General features: G+C 27.2%; 1 protein-coding gene across 1 annotated transcript; it reads right to left on the reverse strand.

Annotated features, from left to right (window-relative positions):
* Positions 1-338: 338 nt before the first annotated feature.
* LOC107174055 (ras-related protein Rab-37-like) lies at positions 339-13,179 on the reverse strand. The gene is made up of 6 exons (XM_015524860.2): positions 12,445-13,179; positions 8,900-9,010; positions 8,145-8,253; positions 4,811-4,921; positions 4,575-4,719; positions 339-4,401 (listed from the first exon to the last, which is right to left on the reverse strand). The coding sequence occupies exons 1-6, from the start codon at positions 12,682-12,684 to the stop codon at positions 4,293-4,295; spliced, it is 825 nt and encodes a 274-aa protein (XP_015380346.1). The 5' UTR covers positions 12,685-13,179; the 3' UTR covers positions 339-4,292.
* Between the last annotated feature and the right edge of the window lie 4,371 nt (positions 13,180-17,550).

Consider the following 17,550-nt stretch of genomic DNA (forward strand, 5'->3'; position numbering starts at 1 on the left):
CACATAATATCAAAAAAATGTACTATTGTCCTCACAATTTGGCTTTAGAGCCAAACACAGCGCCGTTTACCCGGTCCATAAAGTAATTGATGTAATCTCTACCTCTCTTGAAAACAAATGCTACAGCACTTGTGCATTTTTAGACGAAACAGAAAGCAGTCGAAGCAGAAATTATTAATAATTACAAGATCAATAGAAAAAATAAAAAATAAATATAGTCAAACGATATTTAATAGATGTTGGGACCCAAGTACTATAATAGAGAAGTGGACGTTGGTGTTATATATTAATATCTTGATAAATACCTAAATGTCTAATATGTCAACAAAAAATAAACAAACGGTATAAAAACCATGAATGTACAACAGTACAATGGCAGTATATTTAATTTATTTTTATATGTAATTTTTAAATATATTTAATAATTCACTCATTTTTTAAAACAAAAATGATATTAGTTAATGGTAATATTATAAAAATCAATATATACTAATTCATTAAATATTTTGGTTTTGATAAAAAAAAATATAAATGTATATTATACAACATTAAATTAAAAACAATAACAATATTTTATTATAATAATAAAAGTTATAACATTACAATAATTCCTATATAATATGTGGCATCACTAGCATCCATACAAATATAAATACTATTTAAATTAGTTACACATTAATGATTAAAGATGTCTTAATAACTAATTCTACATATTTTAATATTATAATATTGTAGTCGGTAAATAATAATTGTTCCTGCCTTCTGGCACGATTATAATAACTTGGTTTAATGAATTTATTTAAAATTTTACGTGGTTAGTACCAATAAATACCTTTATAAGTTTTCTATAAAATATTTTAGAAATAACCAACTATTTAACATAAATTATATTCATATTTCTGTAGGTCTACTATAATAAAATAATAATTAACCAAATTTAGTGTTATAGATTCATCTCAGCAATTATGTATCGTATGATGAATGAAATGAAAAAAGGTATATAATATACATAACAAATAAGACAGCTTTGTATTCGTCATGAGTAGAAAGTAGAAACTCAATTTCAATTCTTCATGTACCAGTTTATTGTTTTTGAAAATCTATAGATTAAACTTATAAGTAATAAAACAACCAAATACAGGCATAATATTATATAAACTATACTTTATTTTTGTTTTAAATAATCATATAGCTATAGCCTATACCTGTAATATTATAAATACAGTAATTAGTTATATATTTTAGAATAAGTTTATTTATTTGCTAATGCATCAATGTTTTAGCATACCTTTAGGCTGCAAATATAATTGCTAAATCATTTCGGTTGTTCATATTATTACTATAGCTTTTAATATAAAATCTACAAGCGTATAATAATAGAATTTTGTAGCTTAATTTAATTAACTAATAAGGGTCATGTTGAACTAGGTACATCTAATGAATAATCGAAAAATAAATACAATTCAATAAGAACGACAGTTAGAAATTAAAATCGAGTGTATGATTTTAAAACATATTATAACTTACTAGTTAATTATGATATTAAATTTCCGTATTTTTTAGTTGAAATAATTTTAGTTGTATTGGGTTAGGTACCTACAGTTTTTAAACCTGTTGGTGCAACTATCTACCACATTATTCGTAATAGGTACTCCAAAGAGTATACGGACTACTCCTACTCATGGCCAACACAAGTCACAATTATTGTATTAAAATAAATAAAAAGAGAAGTCACTCTACTGTATAGTAATCATTGATTAAATCTTGCGCCATAAAAATTATTTTAAAAATGTATTTTTTTTTAATACTCTACGCCTAATAGAATATATTGGGTTAAATTTGAATTCGATGATAAATCATCGTGTACGAAAAACGATTTAGAGCGGAAACCGTAAGAGTATAATATGTATTTTTGATATTTTTAGGTTGTTCTAAAAAGCTTTAGCAGTTAAAAAAAAATATTCAAATTTTTAGTAAACAAATAATTTAATAATTTTGAATTTTTTAAAATTGAAACTTCAAACGATTAAAAACAATCTGTGATTGTAGATTTCTTAATTTTGATCAGAGATACTTATGATGCTCATTGTTTTAAAAATTTCAAGCTATTTTTTACTTACAAATAAATTATATCATACATTAATTTATTAATGAAAATTAAAATACATATAGCTATAGCACGAAAAGAGTGAAATATTTTGAAAATTACATTATGTCTAGAAAATGTTAAGATAACTTTTAAAGTTTTAAGTATAAAATTCAAGTAGCTATATTTATTAACTTTTAAATCAATTTGTCAAAAACTAGTTTTGATTGAAAATAGCAGTATAGCAGTATTACTACTCGTATTTTTCTCCGATTATTTTTAAAAGTACTAGGAATTAAACTTTTGACATTTTAGAATATTAATACTAGATAGAATTTTCCACCAAAATTCATTATTTAAGTTGAAGATTGAAACATTTTAACTGTTCCAAAAGAACATTGACTGATGATACATAAAAATATTAATATCGAAAAAGAGAATCATATATCATTTAAAATGTAGGTACTTGAAAAGAGGTTAGACAAATTAAATATTTTTAATATTGATTACCAATGTTTAAACTAGTTATGAATCTTTTGTTATTAGTATTTTGGTTTTATAAATTATAGATAAGCCAATATGAAATCATAAATTAAAATTATAAAATATACGCAGGGTAGTCGTGATATTTAAAACAATATGGTAGATAGTCGCGATGACAGGTTAGATTTTTAAAACGACGTATACATTTGTTTATTGTATGCTGATCAATATTGTAAAAGTTTTACAGAAATTAAAACTACAAATGAACACAGATAATGGACTCTCAGTTTTCCAACCTTAAATTTAAAAGGGGTAGAAAAAAATTGAGTTGTTGTTAATAATGTTGGGTTTATACTCTGAGAGTCCATTGTATTTATTGAAATACATTGAAATTTTAAATGCTATTTAAAACTTTTTATTGAAAACAATATTGAGCAAATACTTGGTTGTTTATACTTTATACCTGATAAGTTGATAATTATTATCATTTATTGTTCTAAAATCTAAATAACAAACTCCGTGATTGCTGAATATTTAAGTTCTATTGTTTTATAACATATTAATATGTATAAGTAATATAATAATAATATTTTTACAAATTATTGTTAAATTAATTTTATTGTTATTGTAAGTATTACCCAAACATACAAATAAACGTCTAGATCAATTTTTGTATAATACGAGTAGTAGATTGTTACGTAAATATTAACAATTATAGTTTATAATACTAAAAATAAGCGTATTAAATAGATTCAAGCTATAGGCTACAGTCCTACAGATTAACTTTTTAATCATTAAACTGATATTTTTATTTTCATATTTGAATACAGATTAATAATGAATCAGTCTGTTAAACGTAGTTAAGTCATAGAATCAGCATGACCGTAATTTATAGTTAATTATAGTTATAAACACAGTTATTTTTAATTACGAAAATAATATAGGTACCATTTTTATCTACATTTTGGGAACTTTAACTTTATTAAAATTTCAGTACCTATACCATAGTTAATACTTAAATATGTCAGGTGTAATATTATAATGAATACAATACCTGAAGTAACATTATATCAGCACTAATTTTCAATTGGTGGAAATCATATTTTTTTGTTCCCTGTGTTGACTTCACGTTTTAATAACATTATACGGCTATGTAACGTTGATGTATTATACAATAATATTAATGTCTAGATACCAAGGATTAGGACCTGTAGGGACTAGCAAGCGTTTACATTCTACTAAATGTGCAATATTCGTAATTTCCGTAAATTAATGGGTTTAGTTTGGAGTTTGAACACAGACAATTTTAAGTAATTATATGAACTACAATTACAATTTGGTGCGGACGTTATACGGTATATAATCATGATATCGAGTGTTTGACAAATTATTTGAACAGAATAATTTTATTCAATAAACAAACGCCAACACAGAAAAACAAAAAGTATGGTTTCATTGCTTTCTAATAAATATATTGCATGTTCAACAATGAAACAAGCATTTCAATAATTTAATTGTATTTATAAAATTTGTAATATAAATCCGTATATGCATATACATACCATTCTTAACAAAGAATGCTCAAGCTTAAAATTATATTACATGAATACACAGGTAATTTAATTAAAATTGTTCCATTTTGACTCATTCATATTTTTATTTTGGAATTATTTTATTGATTACATTGAGTAATTTTAACCTTTATACTTCACCATAAAATGTATTATGCTGTAGAGCATGATGGGCAATTGGATTTTGTTTGTTCTTTTACATAATCTTGTACATTAAAAGATCCTTTTTTTTCTATCCCTGTTTTTTTGAATAATAACTCCCTAAAATTTTAAACGTAATATACATATTATAATATAAATAAAGGTATCTGGATTCTGGGTATATGATAAATTATCATAATTATTCATGTAATACATTGTCTAGTTCTTCTAAGTTACATACTTTTTTGTGTTTATACATAATAAACAATAATAAATAATTATGTTATAGATACCTTGCAACAGCCATAAAAGCAATTTCGACATTAAAACCAGATTTAGCAGATGTTTCCATAAATGTGACTGAATATTCCTTGGCCAATTGTTCTCCGTCTTCTCTTTTCACCATTCTATCGTTTGGATTGCAATCCGCTTTATTTCCTAAATATAATTAACCATTTGATCAAACATAAGTACAATGTAAATCAGGTACCTATAAATAGTGTTTAGGAGATATAATTTATATACCTACCTATTAACATTATGACTACTTGATCATTAGCATAATCTCGAATTTCGCTCAACCACGCTCGTATGTTGTCAAAACTTACTTTGTTAGTTACATCGTACAAAAGTAAAAGTGCTGTAATACAAACGAAAATTAGATAATAAATTATCTACCGTACACATTATACAATATATACAAGCAGTATGTTTCTCGAATTAAAATAAAGCAGTAAATAATGAGAAATATTATTATTAAGTATTATTATTTATTATAGTTTAGAATAAGTATCTACTTTAAAGTGAAAGTATTTAAGAATATATGTAGTAAACACATGCGTACTTATGAAATAGGTAAGTACACATTGTCTTAAACAAATTCGATTTAAAAACTTACATTGATAATAGTTAATTATATTTTAGAAATATAATTATAATATAATCATACATTTAATGATAATTGATAAATTAAATAATAAATAAACATAAATAATACCTAATTAAATTGGAATTTAAAATATAAATTATTATCATATAAAAACCTAATTCATAATAATTTTTCAAAAGGTAATATTTGAAATTTAATAAAACTATGAAATGTAAAGGATATATTACACTATATATAGTTACACAGTTTACACAGTGTAAGTCATATTATGGATGATGTTTTTTAGCTAAATCAATACGTTATATTGTATTGTGCGGTATACTAAATAAACATCAATATTTTATACCACATATAAGTAATAATAGTTATATTGGTTCCATAAATTTAAAACCCTTATATGATATTGTATTTTTGATCATAATAAATTATTATTATATATTCCTATTTTCGAGATATTACGTAACTACGTAAGTATGTATTTATTTCTAATAAATAATAATTATCTTATATTAATATAAAGTAATAATCATAAAAAAAATGTAGCTTAGAATTTTTCCAGTAATTAATACACTAGTTATTCCAGTAATTTTTAAATATATCTACATATTTTTCATTTATTTAGGTATATTATAATTTTTAAGAGTCAAGCTATGATTTATTTTTATTTAGAACTAATAGCATGTAAAATATATCATTCATTACTACTCTATTTGTCATCTAATTTTTACATTAGGTATAATATTTGTAGACAGTAGATGATATTTTGTCATGCCAGTTAAATATAAAATTATAATTATTCAATACACATTCTATAAGCCTATATTACCACTATCCAATGAATTTGCCTTATTTAAGGTGACCTTACACCCACATACGAGTATATTGTCTAATGTCTGTCTTACAAATGGGTAACGCAGTGGCGGACTGGACGACCGGGATACCGGGAAATTTCTCGGTGGGCCGCTGCTGGTATAAAATATATATTTATTAATATTATAATAAATTAAAATATTATCTAATAAGTAATAAGTATGTAATATAAAATATTATTAAACATAAAAACCTAGATTTCTGAATAGGTATTTTAAAATGCGGGACTGGCTTGTGTTCGGCCAGACCAGGCTTACAGTAGGCTTACAATAGTAGGTCACAGTAATGAATGGTATTAAATTTGAATTCAATGATATAATATTATTGTGTACGAAAAACGAGATTTTGAGACGGTATGTCTATAATATTACTATAGGTAGGCAATAAGCATATTTTATATAATATTATTGTGATTAAAGTAATTAATTTTAGTATTAGGCATTAGTATCTTCTACAGTAGGTTAAATTCATTTTCCCCCCAAAAAATACATTTCAAAATGTCTTTGTGTATAAAATACAACAATATGTCAATATATTCTTAAAAGTATCTTATATCCAAGAATAATATTTATTTTTAAATTACAACAAAATAACCAAAATCGATATTATTGGATTTAATATGTAACTTCGTCCAAATTTTATTTTAATAATAAAAAATTTATTTATTGCTAGTAGTTGATAAATGTGGACAAAGTGTATGGTTAACATATGGATTTACTAGCTTTGCTCTATACACTGAGGTAATACCTCTTATCGTAGAGCAAGAATACTAATCTAGATGTAATTAAAAAATTTAATATTATTTAAAATAAAGAAATAAAAATTCACAATTTGAATTTAAAATGTCTGTAAGAAATAGCTGTTTATATATTTTTTTAGATTTGTTGGTCATAATATGAACAATTTATGAAAATCTATATTTTAAATTTTCGATCCTTAGTATGAAACTGAACATTTCATAATTTTTTAATTACAATGATTGATAATTTTCAAGATTTTGATAAATTTTGTCAAAGTTCAAACTTTAAATGATTATAAAAAAAATTTGTGCCTATGCATTTTTAATATTTTTCAATCGCTATAGTAACAATATATGAGGAGCCTTTCATTACCTTATCACTCACTTTGGGACAACAAATACAATTTTATTGATATTTATAGAAAAAAAATTAAAATACATGAAATTTTTAAATTGCCGTAAACAGTTCAAAACAAGTCAAAATATTTTGAAAAGTTATGGTGTATAAAAAAAGCTAATATAAACATTCAGTCGAAATTGCATGTAGATACGGTCATTTGTTTTAGAGTTTGATCAAAAAATAAAAATAATTTTTACTTTTGAAAACTACTGGGAAAACTACCAACTAGCTAGATTCACTACTTTTCTATTAGAAAAGATAATGTTGAAAAAAATCTAAGCATTTTTACTGTCCTAAAAGGTGATGACACAAAAAAAAAATTAAAAAAACACACATCATTGTAAAAACTATACATTCATTGCTCCACTCAGAATCTAAAATAGTTATTAGGTATATAGGCATCAACATGACGTATAAAAAATATATTATATATTTAAAAGGCCGTTAGTATATTGAGGGCCTCTACAATTATGATTTTCCCGGGCTGTGTTTTTCTCCCAGTCCGCCACTGCAACGCGGAAAATTTCATCAGTTTCAATATTACGTTGTTGGTTTTAATACTTGAGTAAACTAAACTAGAACATATAGAGGTACGAACATCAGCTCTTTTGTTGGTTTTTTGTAATATTTATATTTTTAAGCGAGTTATGATCATTTATACATTTTAATATTTGCATAACCCATAACATGCTTAAAATTATATAATGTCGTAAGAAACCAACAAGTTGACACAAATAATGTTCTTAGGTTTATATTCTATAATAAGTAAATCTATTATTCTCTATAATATTCAACTTAACAACACAAAGTTGGAACTACTGGACAAACATTGTATATATTATGCGTTAGTAAGACGGAGTTAGAAATCGCATAGGATATATTATGATGTGATCTTAACGTAAAGAGTATAATATATCAGTTTTTTATTTATGAATAATTTAGTTTACATCGATGTGATTACTTACCATGAGCATCTCTATAATATGCATGTGTTACACTCCTAAATCGTTCTTGACCTGCAGTGTCCCAAATCTGTAGTTTAACTTTGGAGTCGTCCACAGATATAATTTTATTCTGAAACAGATAATTGTTGATTTTATTTTAAAGTAAAAGTACGGACCACATGTTCAAATAAAAAAAAAACATTTAATGCATACAAAAAAATTTTTTATATCATTAGTCATTAAAAATATTTAAACACATATCAGCTACGTTATCCAACTGTTATTATTTGACTTGGTCTCGTGTATTGCAGTATATAATATAATGATCTTAAAATCGCGATAAATAATCAAGGCACAGGTGCTTCTCCTGGTTATTCATATTTTAGAAAATAATAATATTAATATAAGATACGTCAATTTTATATAGGGTACCTGTAACTATAAATGAGTTACCACATGTTCACCGCAACTGTCTAAATAACACCGTCTACCTATTTGACGCGGCGTCTACATTATCTTATCATACGTGCATGTTGTATAATAATTTAATGTTAATAACATTATGTTATTATATACGGGTTGGTTACAGTTTTTGGGTCATGTACACATTGCTATTATGATAATTTAATAGTGATCATAATATATTCATAATGCTCTTCTATAAAACAATAGTATTATTTATATCGTCTATAGCATTTATATTATAATCTTTGTATCCATTTATATGCGAGACGATCAATGATTTAACAAGATCTCAAACCGATCGTAGTTCTCACCCTGAAATCTACACCAACAGTAGAAATATAATTTCCACCCAAGAACATATCGTCCCTGAAACGGACCAACAGGCAAGTCTTCCCAACTCCGGAATCGCCAAGTACCATCACCTAAAAACCAAATATTTCAGCAGTTAAATACTAAATAAATTAATAAAAATCATATTATTTTATGAAGAGCAGAACACGGCTCTATGATTCATGGAAAGTGAAGAAAGGCATAAGTAGTTAATCTGTACGTAAAGGTATATTTAATGTAGAATACAACTTAGTATTTTGGTACATCGCAATTTATTATAATGTGTTGATAGCAGGGTTAAAGTTATAACTATTTTATGGTTTATTATATATTTATATAATAAAGTATATACTTATAATAATTATAATAAATAATAATAAAGTATTATTTTACTCCATACTTGATATTCTACATACATGAAGACGTTTAAAGGTACTTAAATCCGCAATATTGTATAATATTAGATAATGGACACTATATTCTTCAAAATTTAATATATAAAGGCACCTATTATTTTTCGATGTTTCAAGATGCCTGATGGCTAATCTACATATTTCGATATCATTTAAGATAAATTTAATATCTCATTTCCAAGTTATCATAAGTTATAATATCGTTCATTCAACGTCGAAATTATTTGGCATCATGTCTGTAGAATAAAGTTCCTTTATAAATTTATTCACCTATAGCATAGAACAATAGAGTGTGTTTACAGTCAATGATAATGTTACATTGTTACAGACAAAACTATATTATATCAATGAATGAAATCGAAACGTCTGTAATATTAAACATTTTGAATAACTTCTCTTTAGTTATTGTTTGTTAAACAAATAACAATTGATCGATATTTCTGCAATGATAAGAACGTATATTTTGTGTAGATATGAACAACAATAATCGGATATACCATATCATAATAATACATTATTTTGAATTTCGAGAACATAGAATGAATAATCATGAATACCTTATTTTGATATTGATAATTATCTAAATCTTTTTACATTTGATTGAAATATTTTTTAATACTAAAGTCACATACAGGTATAATACTAGTAGAGTACCTACCTAATAAGGCTAATAATAAGTAGAATTTATTAAGATTGGTTTAAAAGTTTAACATTATTATTTATGAGCGTTGAGCTTTACATATTACATGGTCTGCTGATTTCTGTTATTATTATTATTTTATTTCATTTTTCTCCAAATAGTAATTGATAAACAATAATTGCTATTGAAATCTCATTATAATAATAAAAAAAATATAATAACATAGAATTATAATTATGTATAGGTAAGGTTTCTAAGTTATTAAATATGCTAATAGTTCATCATACCTCGTTAATTTATTGTTATTAAGAAATGTATAGTTTTCATAATATTTCACTTATTATGTATGTATAAATTTTAAAACATGTCAATTAGGCAGAACACAAAAGGATATTATAGACTTGTATAGTTTGTCGTGTACTTTGCAGTTATAAATTATAAATAACAAAATGGAAAACAACACCTGCGGGTGGCGGCACTTTGTATTTTGATATTATTAGTATAAAATCCAAAAAAAAAGTTTGCATAAATTAATAATTTATTATCACAAGTTTTATAAAAATAACAATCCAATAAACTCAATTTTTGATTTGATTTTTGTATGTTATGCTTATTAGGTATGTGCCTTGTTATTGGTAGACATATGGACTATGGAGTTGTATGTTATGCTATTCTATAGTTGTTATATGTTAAAAAAACGACGCGAAAACAGTTTGTTTAAAGAATTATTATTATAGAGGTCGAATAAAAATTAACTTTCAATTTTCCTACTGGATTATTAGGTATCATAAATAATACACATAATATAGGTATATCTATCGTTATTTATTATATAGGTTATACCTATATGGTGTATAGGTAATATGGTTAAATGAAGCTTTTCTTAACATATTCAATAGAGCGTATTTCATAGGGATTACCGTTATACCCCGATATCCGTGGTGAATAAAAGATACGATCTTGATATGTCATCTAGATTCTAGATTATCAAGGGAATATTTAAAAAATGAGATGGAAATTCTATGTTATCCAGTGGACATTGGGGTGGACATTTTATACTCGATGTGTGGAGAAATATATAGATTGTGCCTCGAATATGCAGAAAAAATACATTCAAGTAACTAAGAAACTATTCTATTGCAACACTGCAGCTATGCCAATATTCCCATGTTTATTTACACGCCTTAATAATAAATGATATATTGCAGTATTAGAAATAATGGGAATCGTAAGTTTAGTACGTATATTCTTCTATACAATATATTTATTTCTGTCTATAAATAATATGTATACACTATACAGCGTCTAAATTGAAAAATAATAGAGAGATTTGATAGAAAAATTTTTTAAACAGAGTTTGAGGTGCTGTTCTCGCCAATCCTGCAACTATCGTACATTTTAAAAATAATGAAAATGTATTCATTATATCTACGTTAAATGTAATGCTATGTAATATCTTATGCATATTAAATTATTTAAATTAATTAAATACTATGTAGCAATTAAAGATAATATGTAAAATAAAACCACTGATGTAGGGTCTTGTTTTTAAATTTGAAAACCATGATAAATAATTGCATATAAATAACTATTATGAAGTTAGCTATCTGCAGTTATCTCAATAATTGTATCACTCAGTTTTGATTAAAAACGCACGAATATTTGTTTTACCTTTAACTTGCCGTATTAATGTAGTTTTTTAAAAAACTAAAAAGTGTCATCTGTGCTCAGTTTTCAATCTACATAGAAAAGTGGCCTGAAGCTTTTAAAACTTTTTTACTACCCGCAAAAGCATTATAATCAATAAAAATGATAAATCATTCTAATGCTATTAGCTTCTCCTGCTTTGTTCCGATTATAACATGTCAATTTATTAAAGAACCTTTTAGTTTATAACTTAGTTATTTTAATTAATATTTATAAAAATAAATTATTAAAAACAAAACTTTAACTTTAATTTAATTTAAAATATAATATTCATTAAAATGTTTCAGAAATTTCAAAATTTGCATAGGTACCAAATAAAATGAACTTTATGTAGAAATTTGTATTTACACGATGATACATTTTAGAAAACAAAAAAAAAGTTGTTTTACAAAAAAAATAAGTTGTAGTAGTAAATAGTTGTCAAACTAAATCGTATATAAGTAATGATAGTTAGCACTTAGTTTTTAAAAATAATTTAAATCCTTTTTCGGGTTGATATGCAATCTGCAACCCACGTCTCTCTATACCTACTTTCTTAGTTCAAACCGTCGCAGCTTGTATAATATAATATAACGTCATAATATCGCGTTACAAATACACGCACTTAATTAAATACCATGTACCTTTATATTATTATAATATTTGCTTACGACTGTGAATGCGTATATATTTACTTCTGTCCATTAAAAAGATCTTATGGCTTATTCTATGAATAATAATAATACCTGCGATACAATAAAGTCTTTATCATGCGTTTTTCACTCACCTTAAAGAACCAATCGCAAATGGAATCGGGATGTGGTTGGAACGACTTCCTCTGCGAGCTCTTGCAGGCGGCCGCCTTTTGCCGTAACGTCGACGACGAAGACGACGCGGCTGCCGCGGCGGCCGCCACGACGCTGGCCCAACCGTTCGGACACTGCTTTTCCGGCTCATCCTCCAGGTTAGCGGACGTCCTTCGCTTGGACACGATCCGCCGTTCGAACACTCGGTCGGTAGTTGACATCTCGCACGCACGTGATATTAAAATATTTTATTGTCAACGCGATATAAATAATATTATTATTATAATAATTGCGGACGTGACGCAGTCGTTTTACTGCGCTTTTGTGAACATTTAACGGTTGCTTTCACTAGGTATATTACAATATTGTTATTTATAAACAACACTCACACGAGCATTTTTCGTAAAGACGAAAAGTAACGGTCAAAGTACTCAAGTACGACGACGACGACGGCAAAAGATAACGCCGAGCGCGTCTACGCGGTTAAGCGTATTGTGAGGGCCTTCAGTAAGCGACAGCGGCGGCGTCTGACCACACATGCACTGATGGTGGCACGCGAACTGTTGCGACGGTCCTATATCTGAACACTTGTGGCGCGCGCGGAAACTTTTCAACCAGCGTCTCTCCATCCCGCCCGCCGACGACGGCACCACCGCGTGCGCGCGAGCGTGAACGCGCATTACGCGCGCACACGTATACACACGCATCACATTTCACGATGCGAACCTTTTCGCCGACGGTGCGCGCGAGCTTATGGCTTTCCCGGGCGTATCCATAGTTACCGTCTGGGGGCTAATGATGCGCGTCCCGTCGCGTATATCTATCGCTCGCGGGCACATCACGTTTATTATTGCGACTATAATACTATATAGGTACTATTATTCTATGTACGATTATATATTATATACTGCGTACGCGTTACGCAACGTGCCAAATTCATAGTATATTATTATGAGTAGGGCAGAGGACTTGCAGCATTTGCATATTTGTTTTGCACAGTCACGGGAATAGCAGAGTACGGTACAAATACGTTTCATGCTTTTACAAAGCTAGTTTTGAATTTTTTTGTGCATATATACATATATGCATATATTGCGTTTTTTTTGGTTTTTAAGGCATATTTTACACTTTTATACTTTTTGAGACATATTTATCTTAAATCGATTTTTCCACTGTGACAATTTTATTTCAAACATTACAGTCAAAATGTTTCGATAAATATTTATTTATTTTTAATTTTTGTCGTATAATATGGTTTTTGAGTGTGCATGGGCACGCATTTTTTGTAGAAGCGATAACGATCTAACGTCGTACACTATACCTACAAGGCTACGACATCACCACCATAGCTTTGTGCGCACCATGTGGGCTTTTATTCGATTAGGATTTATTTATAAAACGTTTCTAAACATGACAATAACCAATATTTTAGTATTTAGTCTCAGTCAGTTCTGCCTTCTGCGGAATGAACATTCGTGTTAAAAAAAAATCTAAGCTACAAGTCTTCTGCCCTAATTATGAGTAATACAATATACGATAATATATTATATACGCATCGTTATAGTCGGCGGTAATGGCCGAGGAAAGAATGGACAAATTAAAATAGGCTTATTTCGTGAAAATGAATTAGTCTTAGGAAAATTGATTCGTTTTAGAAAAAAAATTAATTTTTTTTTTTCAAAGATAAACCGTAAACGTATAACGCTACTATTATCAGCTATTTTAATTTGTATCACGAGGCTTATAGTTTATATAAAAACTCGTTACTTGTTTATCTAACAGGGTAATAATAAAGTTTACAATCATGATTCCAGATGACAAATCCAAATATCAATAACGTGTGTTTGATAAAATTATATTATTTTAAATTTTACAGTTCGACCTTCAAACGTCTAGCTCTGCTTACTAATTTATAAATTATTTGATTTTAATAAACCTATACCTATGGCTAAAACTTATTTTAATTCATCAAACGTTCAAACAAAAACGAAAACATTATATTTGAATAATGGGTATATTTATACATTTTTTTTAATACCGTTTACACATCAACCATAATCTTTGACGTTGTATGAAACGCAATTTATCAAATCGGTCAGGTAGATCAGAACTTGATTCACTGTACAAATTTTCAAATTTGGGGTAAACATGGTCCTTATCATTATCAAAAAAAAAAAAAAAAATGTTATTTTGGTAATAATGTTAAGTTAAAAATGCTAACAAAAAGAACTAAAAAATATTGTTGTTGATCGAAGTTGATCAGACAGTTAAGGTGCTGAATTCACGCACGTAATACAAGACGTGTATCTATTTTTTATTTATATCGACTTTCATTTTATTACAATTACCTATATATAATAATTTTGTATTCTACTAGGTACATATTTTATAAAAATTTGGAAAAGAGCGATGTAAATTTTTCTTTTGAATTTAAGTATTTGTTCCTGGACATATTTTTCTTCGGCTATTTTTTACTAAATCCATACATATCACACCGTCTAATACCTATGTATATAAGAGGTAACAAATAACAATATATGTCTTATTATTTCGTATAATATTATTTAATATAATATGAACTAACTAAAATTAAGTGCTGATATAGTGCGTTGTCGTATTTGTTGTACATCCAATGTATACCCTTATTATTTTCGTTATAATATTTGTGCGAAGTCCACAAACTATATACTCTTTATAGATGGGTCCAAAAGGAATATGATATATTTATACCAACCCACTCTGCAGCTAGTAACTTAATAATCGAACTATAATATTGCGAGAAACGCGTTTGCCAGCATATAATAATATTATTACTATACATCACACAAGTATAGACGGATTTTTAGTTTTTTCTGAAAGGGTTTCCAGCAACTCCCTTATAGAATTATATTTCACGTTTTAGTGTATTACTATATTCATAATATAACAACAAATTACATTATTACATTGTTTGAGTGTAAGTGTGTGTGTGTATATAGCAATATAATATAAAAGTAATATTATGTAGTTTTAAATCGTTTACGCGACAGTCTTAAATAAAATGCGTCCAGAGAATCACCATTCCTACTTGCTACATTTTATTCAGTGAAGTCATAGCGTCAAATATAATAATTATTTATTCGTTTATATGGCAATGTGGTGTAAATGAGAATTGAAGAGTGTACTACTTAATCAGTTTTTAGTCCTTTTCAATTTGTGTTTACATTTCATTTCATGGGTGGTTTTCTCGAGAAAAAAGTGAGGGATCTTGAGTATCCTAATATAGTTTATAAATATTAATTACCATGATTAAGAGTGGTTCTTGAGCAGCCACAGGGGGGGGGAGGGGCAGCGAAAATATTTTGTATATACTTACAATTTACATACATTTACATACATTTATATTTTCCTATTTCTTTTATATTTTTACACGATCCCATGGGGGGAGAGGTCCACCTAACGGCCCCCGTAAAATCACCACTGACCATGATGTACATGCAGCGTCTAACATGAAAGACCAATGTATATAATTTACATGAATATAGAATGGATGTATAATAAGCACAGAGTCAAAACAAAATTATATTTAATTTTTTTTTAATTTTTTAGGGGAACTCGCGGCAACGTAGGCCATTGGGTGTGGGATGGTACGGTAGGGGCAATTTTTGTACAATTTGTTTGTAGGTTTTCAAGTTGGTAGGAGTATGACATGATAGTGTACATGTGGCAAGGATATGTTGCTGAAAACGGTTACCCATCCGGGAGCTAGCAACAGGTTAGGAGAGTACGACCGCACCTCACCAGGCCACTTAAAATATCTTTAATAAAATACTGTAAAACTTGTATAATATGGAACCATGAATAGCGTAGAAACCTGACTTTTATAGAAAAATTCGGTCGTAATATTTTCCATACAACAAAGGTATATAATATAGAATACTCGAGCATATTTTACATTTGCACTGCTAATGTTATATCATTAATCAATATGGATAACCGTACATTATATATTCATTTTGCGTCACTTCCAACACATTAGTCAGAGAGTCTCATGGGCCGGATAGATTTTCTGGATTAATAAGATTTTAATACGTGAGAAAGTATTTTATTATTATTAATCATCGCGTCAGTCTAAGAAATCGCGTCCAGAAATAACTAATATATTAAAACTAGTCGAAATAAAACGGTCCCCCATCACTCCTATTTTGATACCTACTGTAGTAAAACCCTCTAACTTACAATTATTTGCATAGTATATGCTTTCATAGGAGGAAATCCAAACAAATTTTAGAGGAGGAAACTTTAATTTGAGGGAAGGTTTTAATTCTACACAACTAAAAAGCTGGCTATTTTAGTAGGTCTTAATGGGATATTTGATGACTGAATGTTCCCTCCCCCGATTTCCTCCAAAGATATAGCGCTTCACCTGTTGATTTCACGTCACTGATGTAATATGTAGATATATTGATGTGATGAAATGTTTTATTTATTTTTGAATATCATTGAAAGTTTGACGAGAATATAATAATATATTACGTTATAAATGATAACATATTAGAATATTATGTAAATACACAAAACAAATGTAATACAAATTTTTTTTTTTGAGTAGTTTATAAATATTAATTTGACAGAGTTTTATGTAAGAATGTAAAATTCTTATTTTCCAAGTAAAAAATGATACTTGCATCATGAAATACAAAATACGTTTATTTTTAAATTTGTTTAATACCACTTTATTTTTGAAGAAAAATCAATAATTTTTATCAGACGAAATTTTGGTATACTTAAGTGCTAAACTATATTTGACAATATAATATTTTTCTTATATTTCATGCTTCAATTCCGTCATAAATATATGATATATTTACTGTTGAGTAATAACAATTGGTTTCGTTTGTATATACCTAGCATAACCCAAAATACAGTAAAAATGATAGTATATAATATTTTGTTAGACTAAAATACAAATATTTTTTTATTCATTTTATAAAGTTTTTATCTTAATTTTGATACACTTAATTTATATTTTTGTTTTTTTTTCAAGTTCATTCTGTACGTGACGAGTTTATAAATGTTAATATATTTGAAAAGATAGCATTTTTCCC

This window comes from Diuraphis noxia, unplaced genomic scaffold (assembly GCF_037042655.1).
Source record: "Diuraphis noxia isolate RWA-SAM2 unplaced genomic scaffold, SU_Dnox_SAM2 contig0004, whole genome shotgun sequence".
NCBI classification, from domain to species: Eukaryota; Metazoa; Arthropoda; class Insecta; order Hemiptera; family Aphididae; genus Diuraphis; species Diuraphis noxia.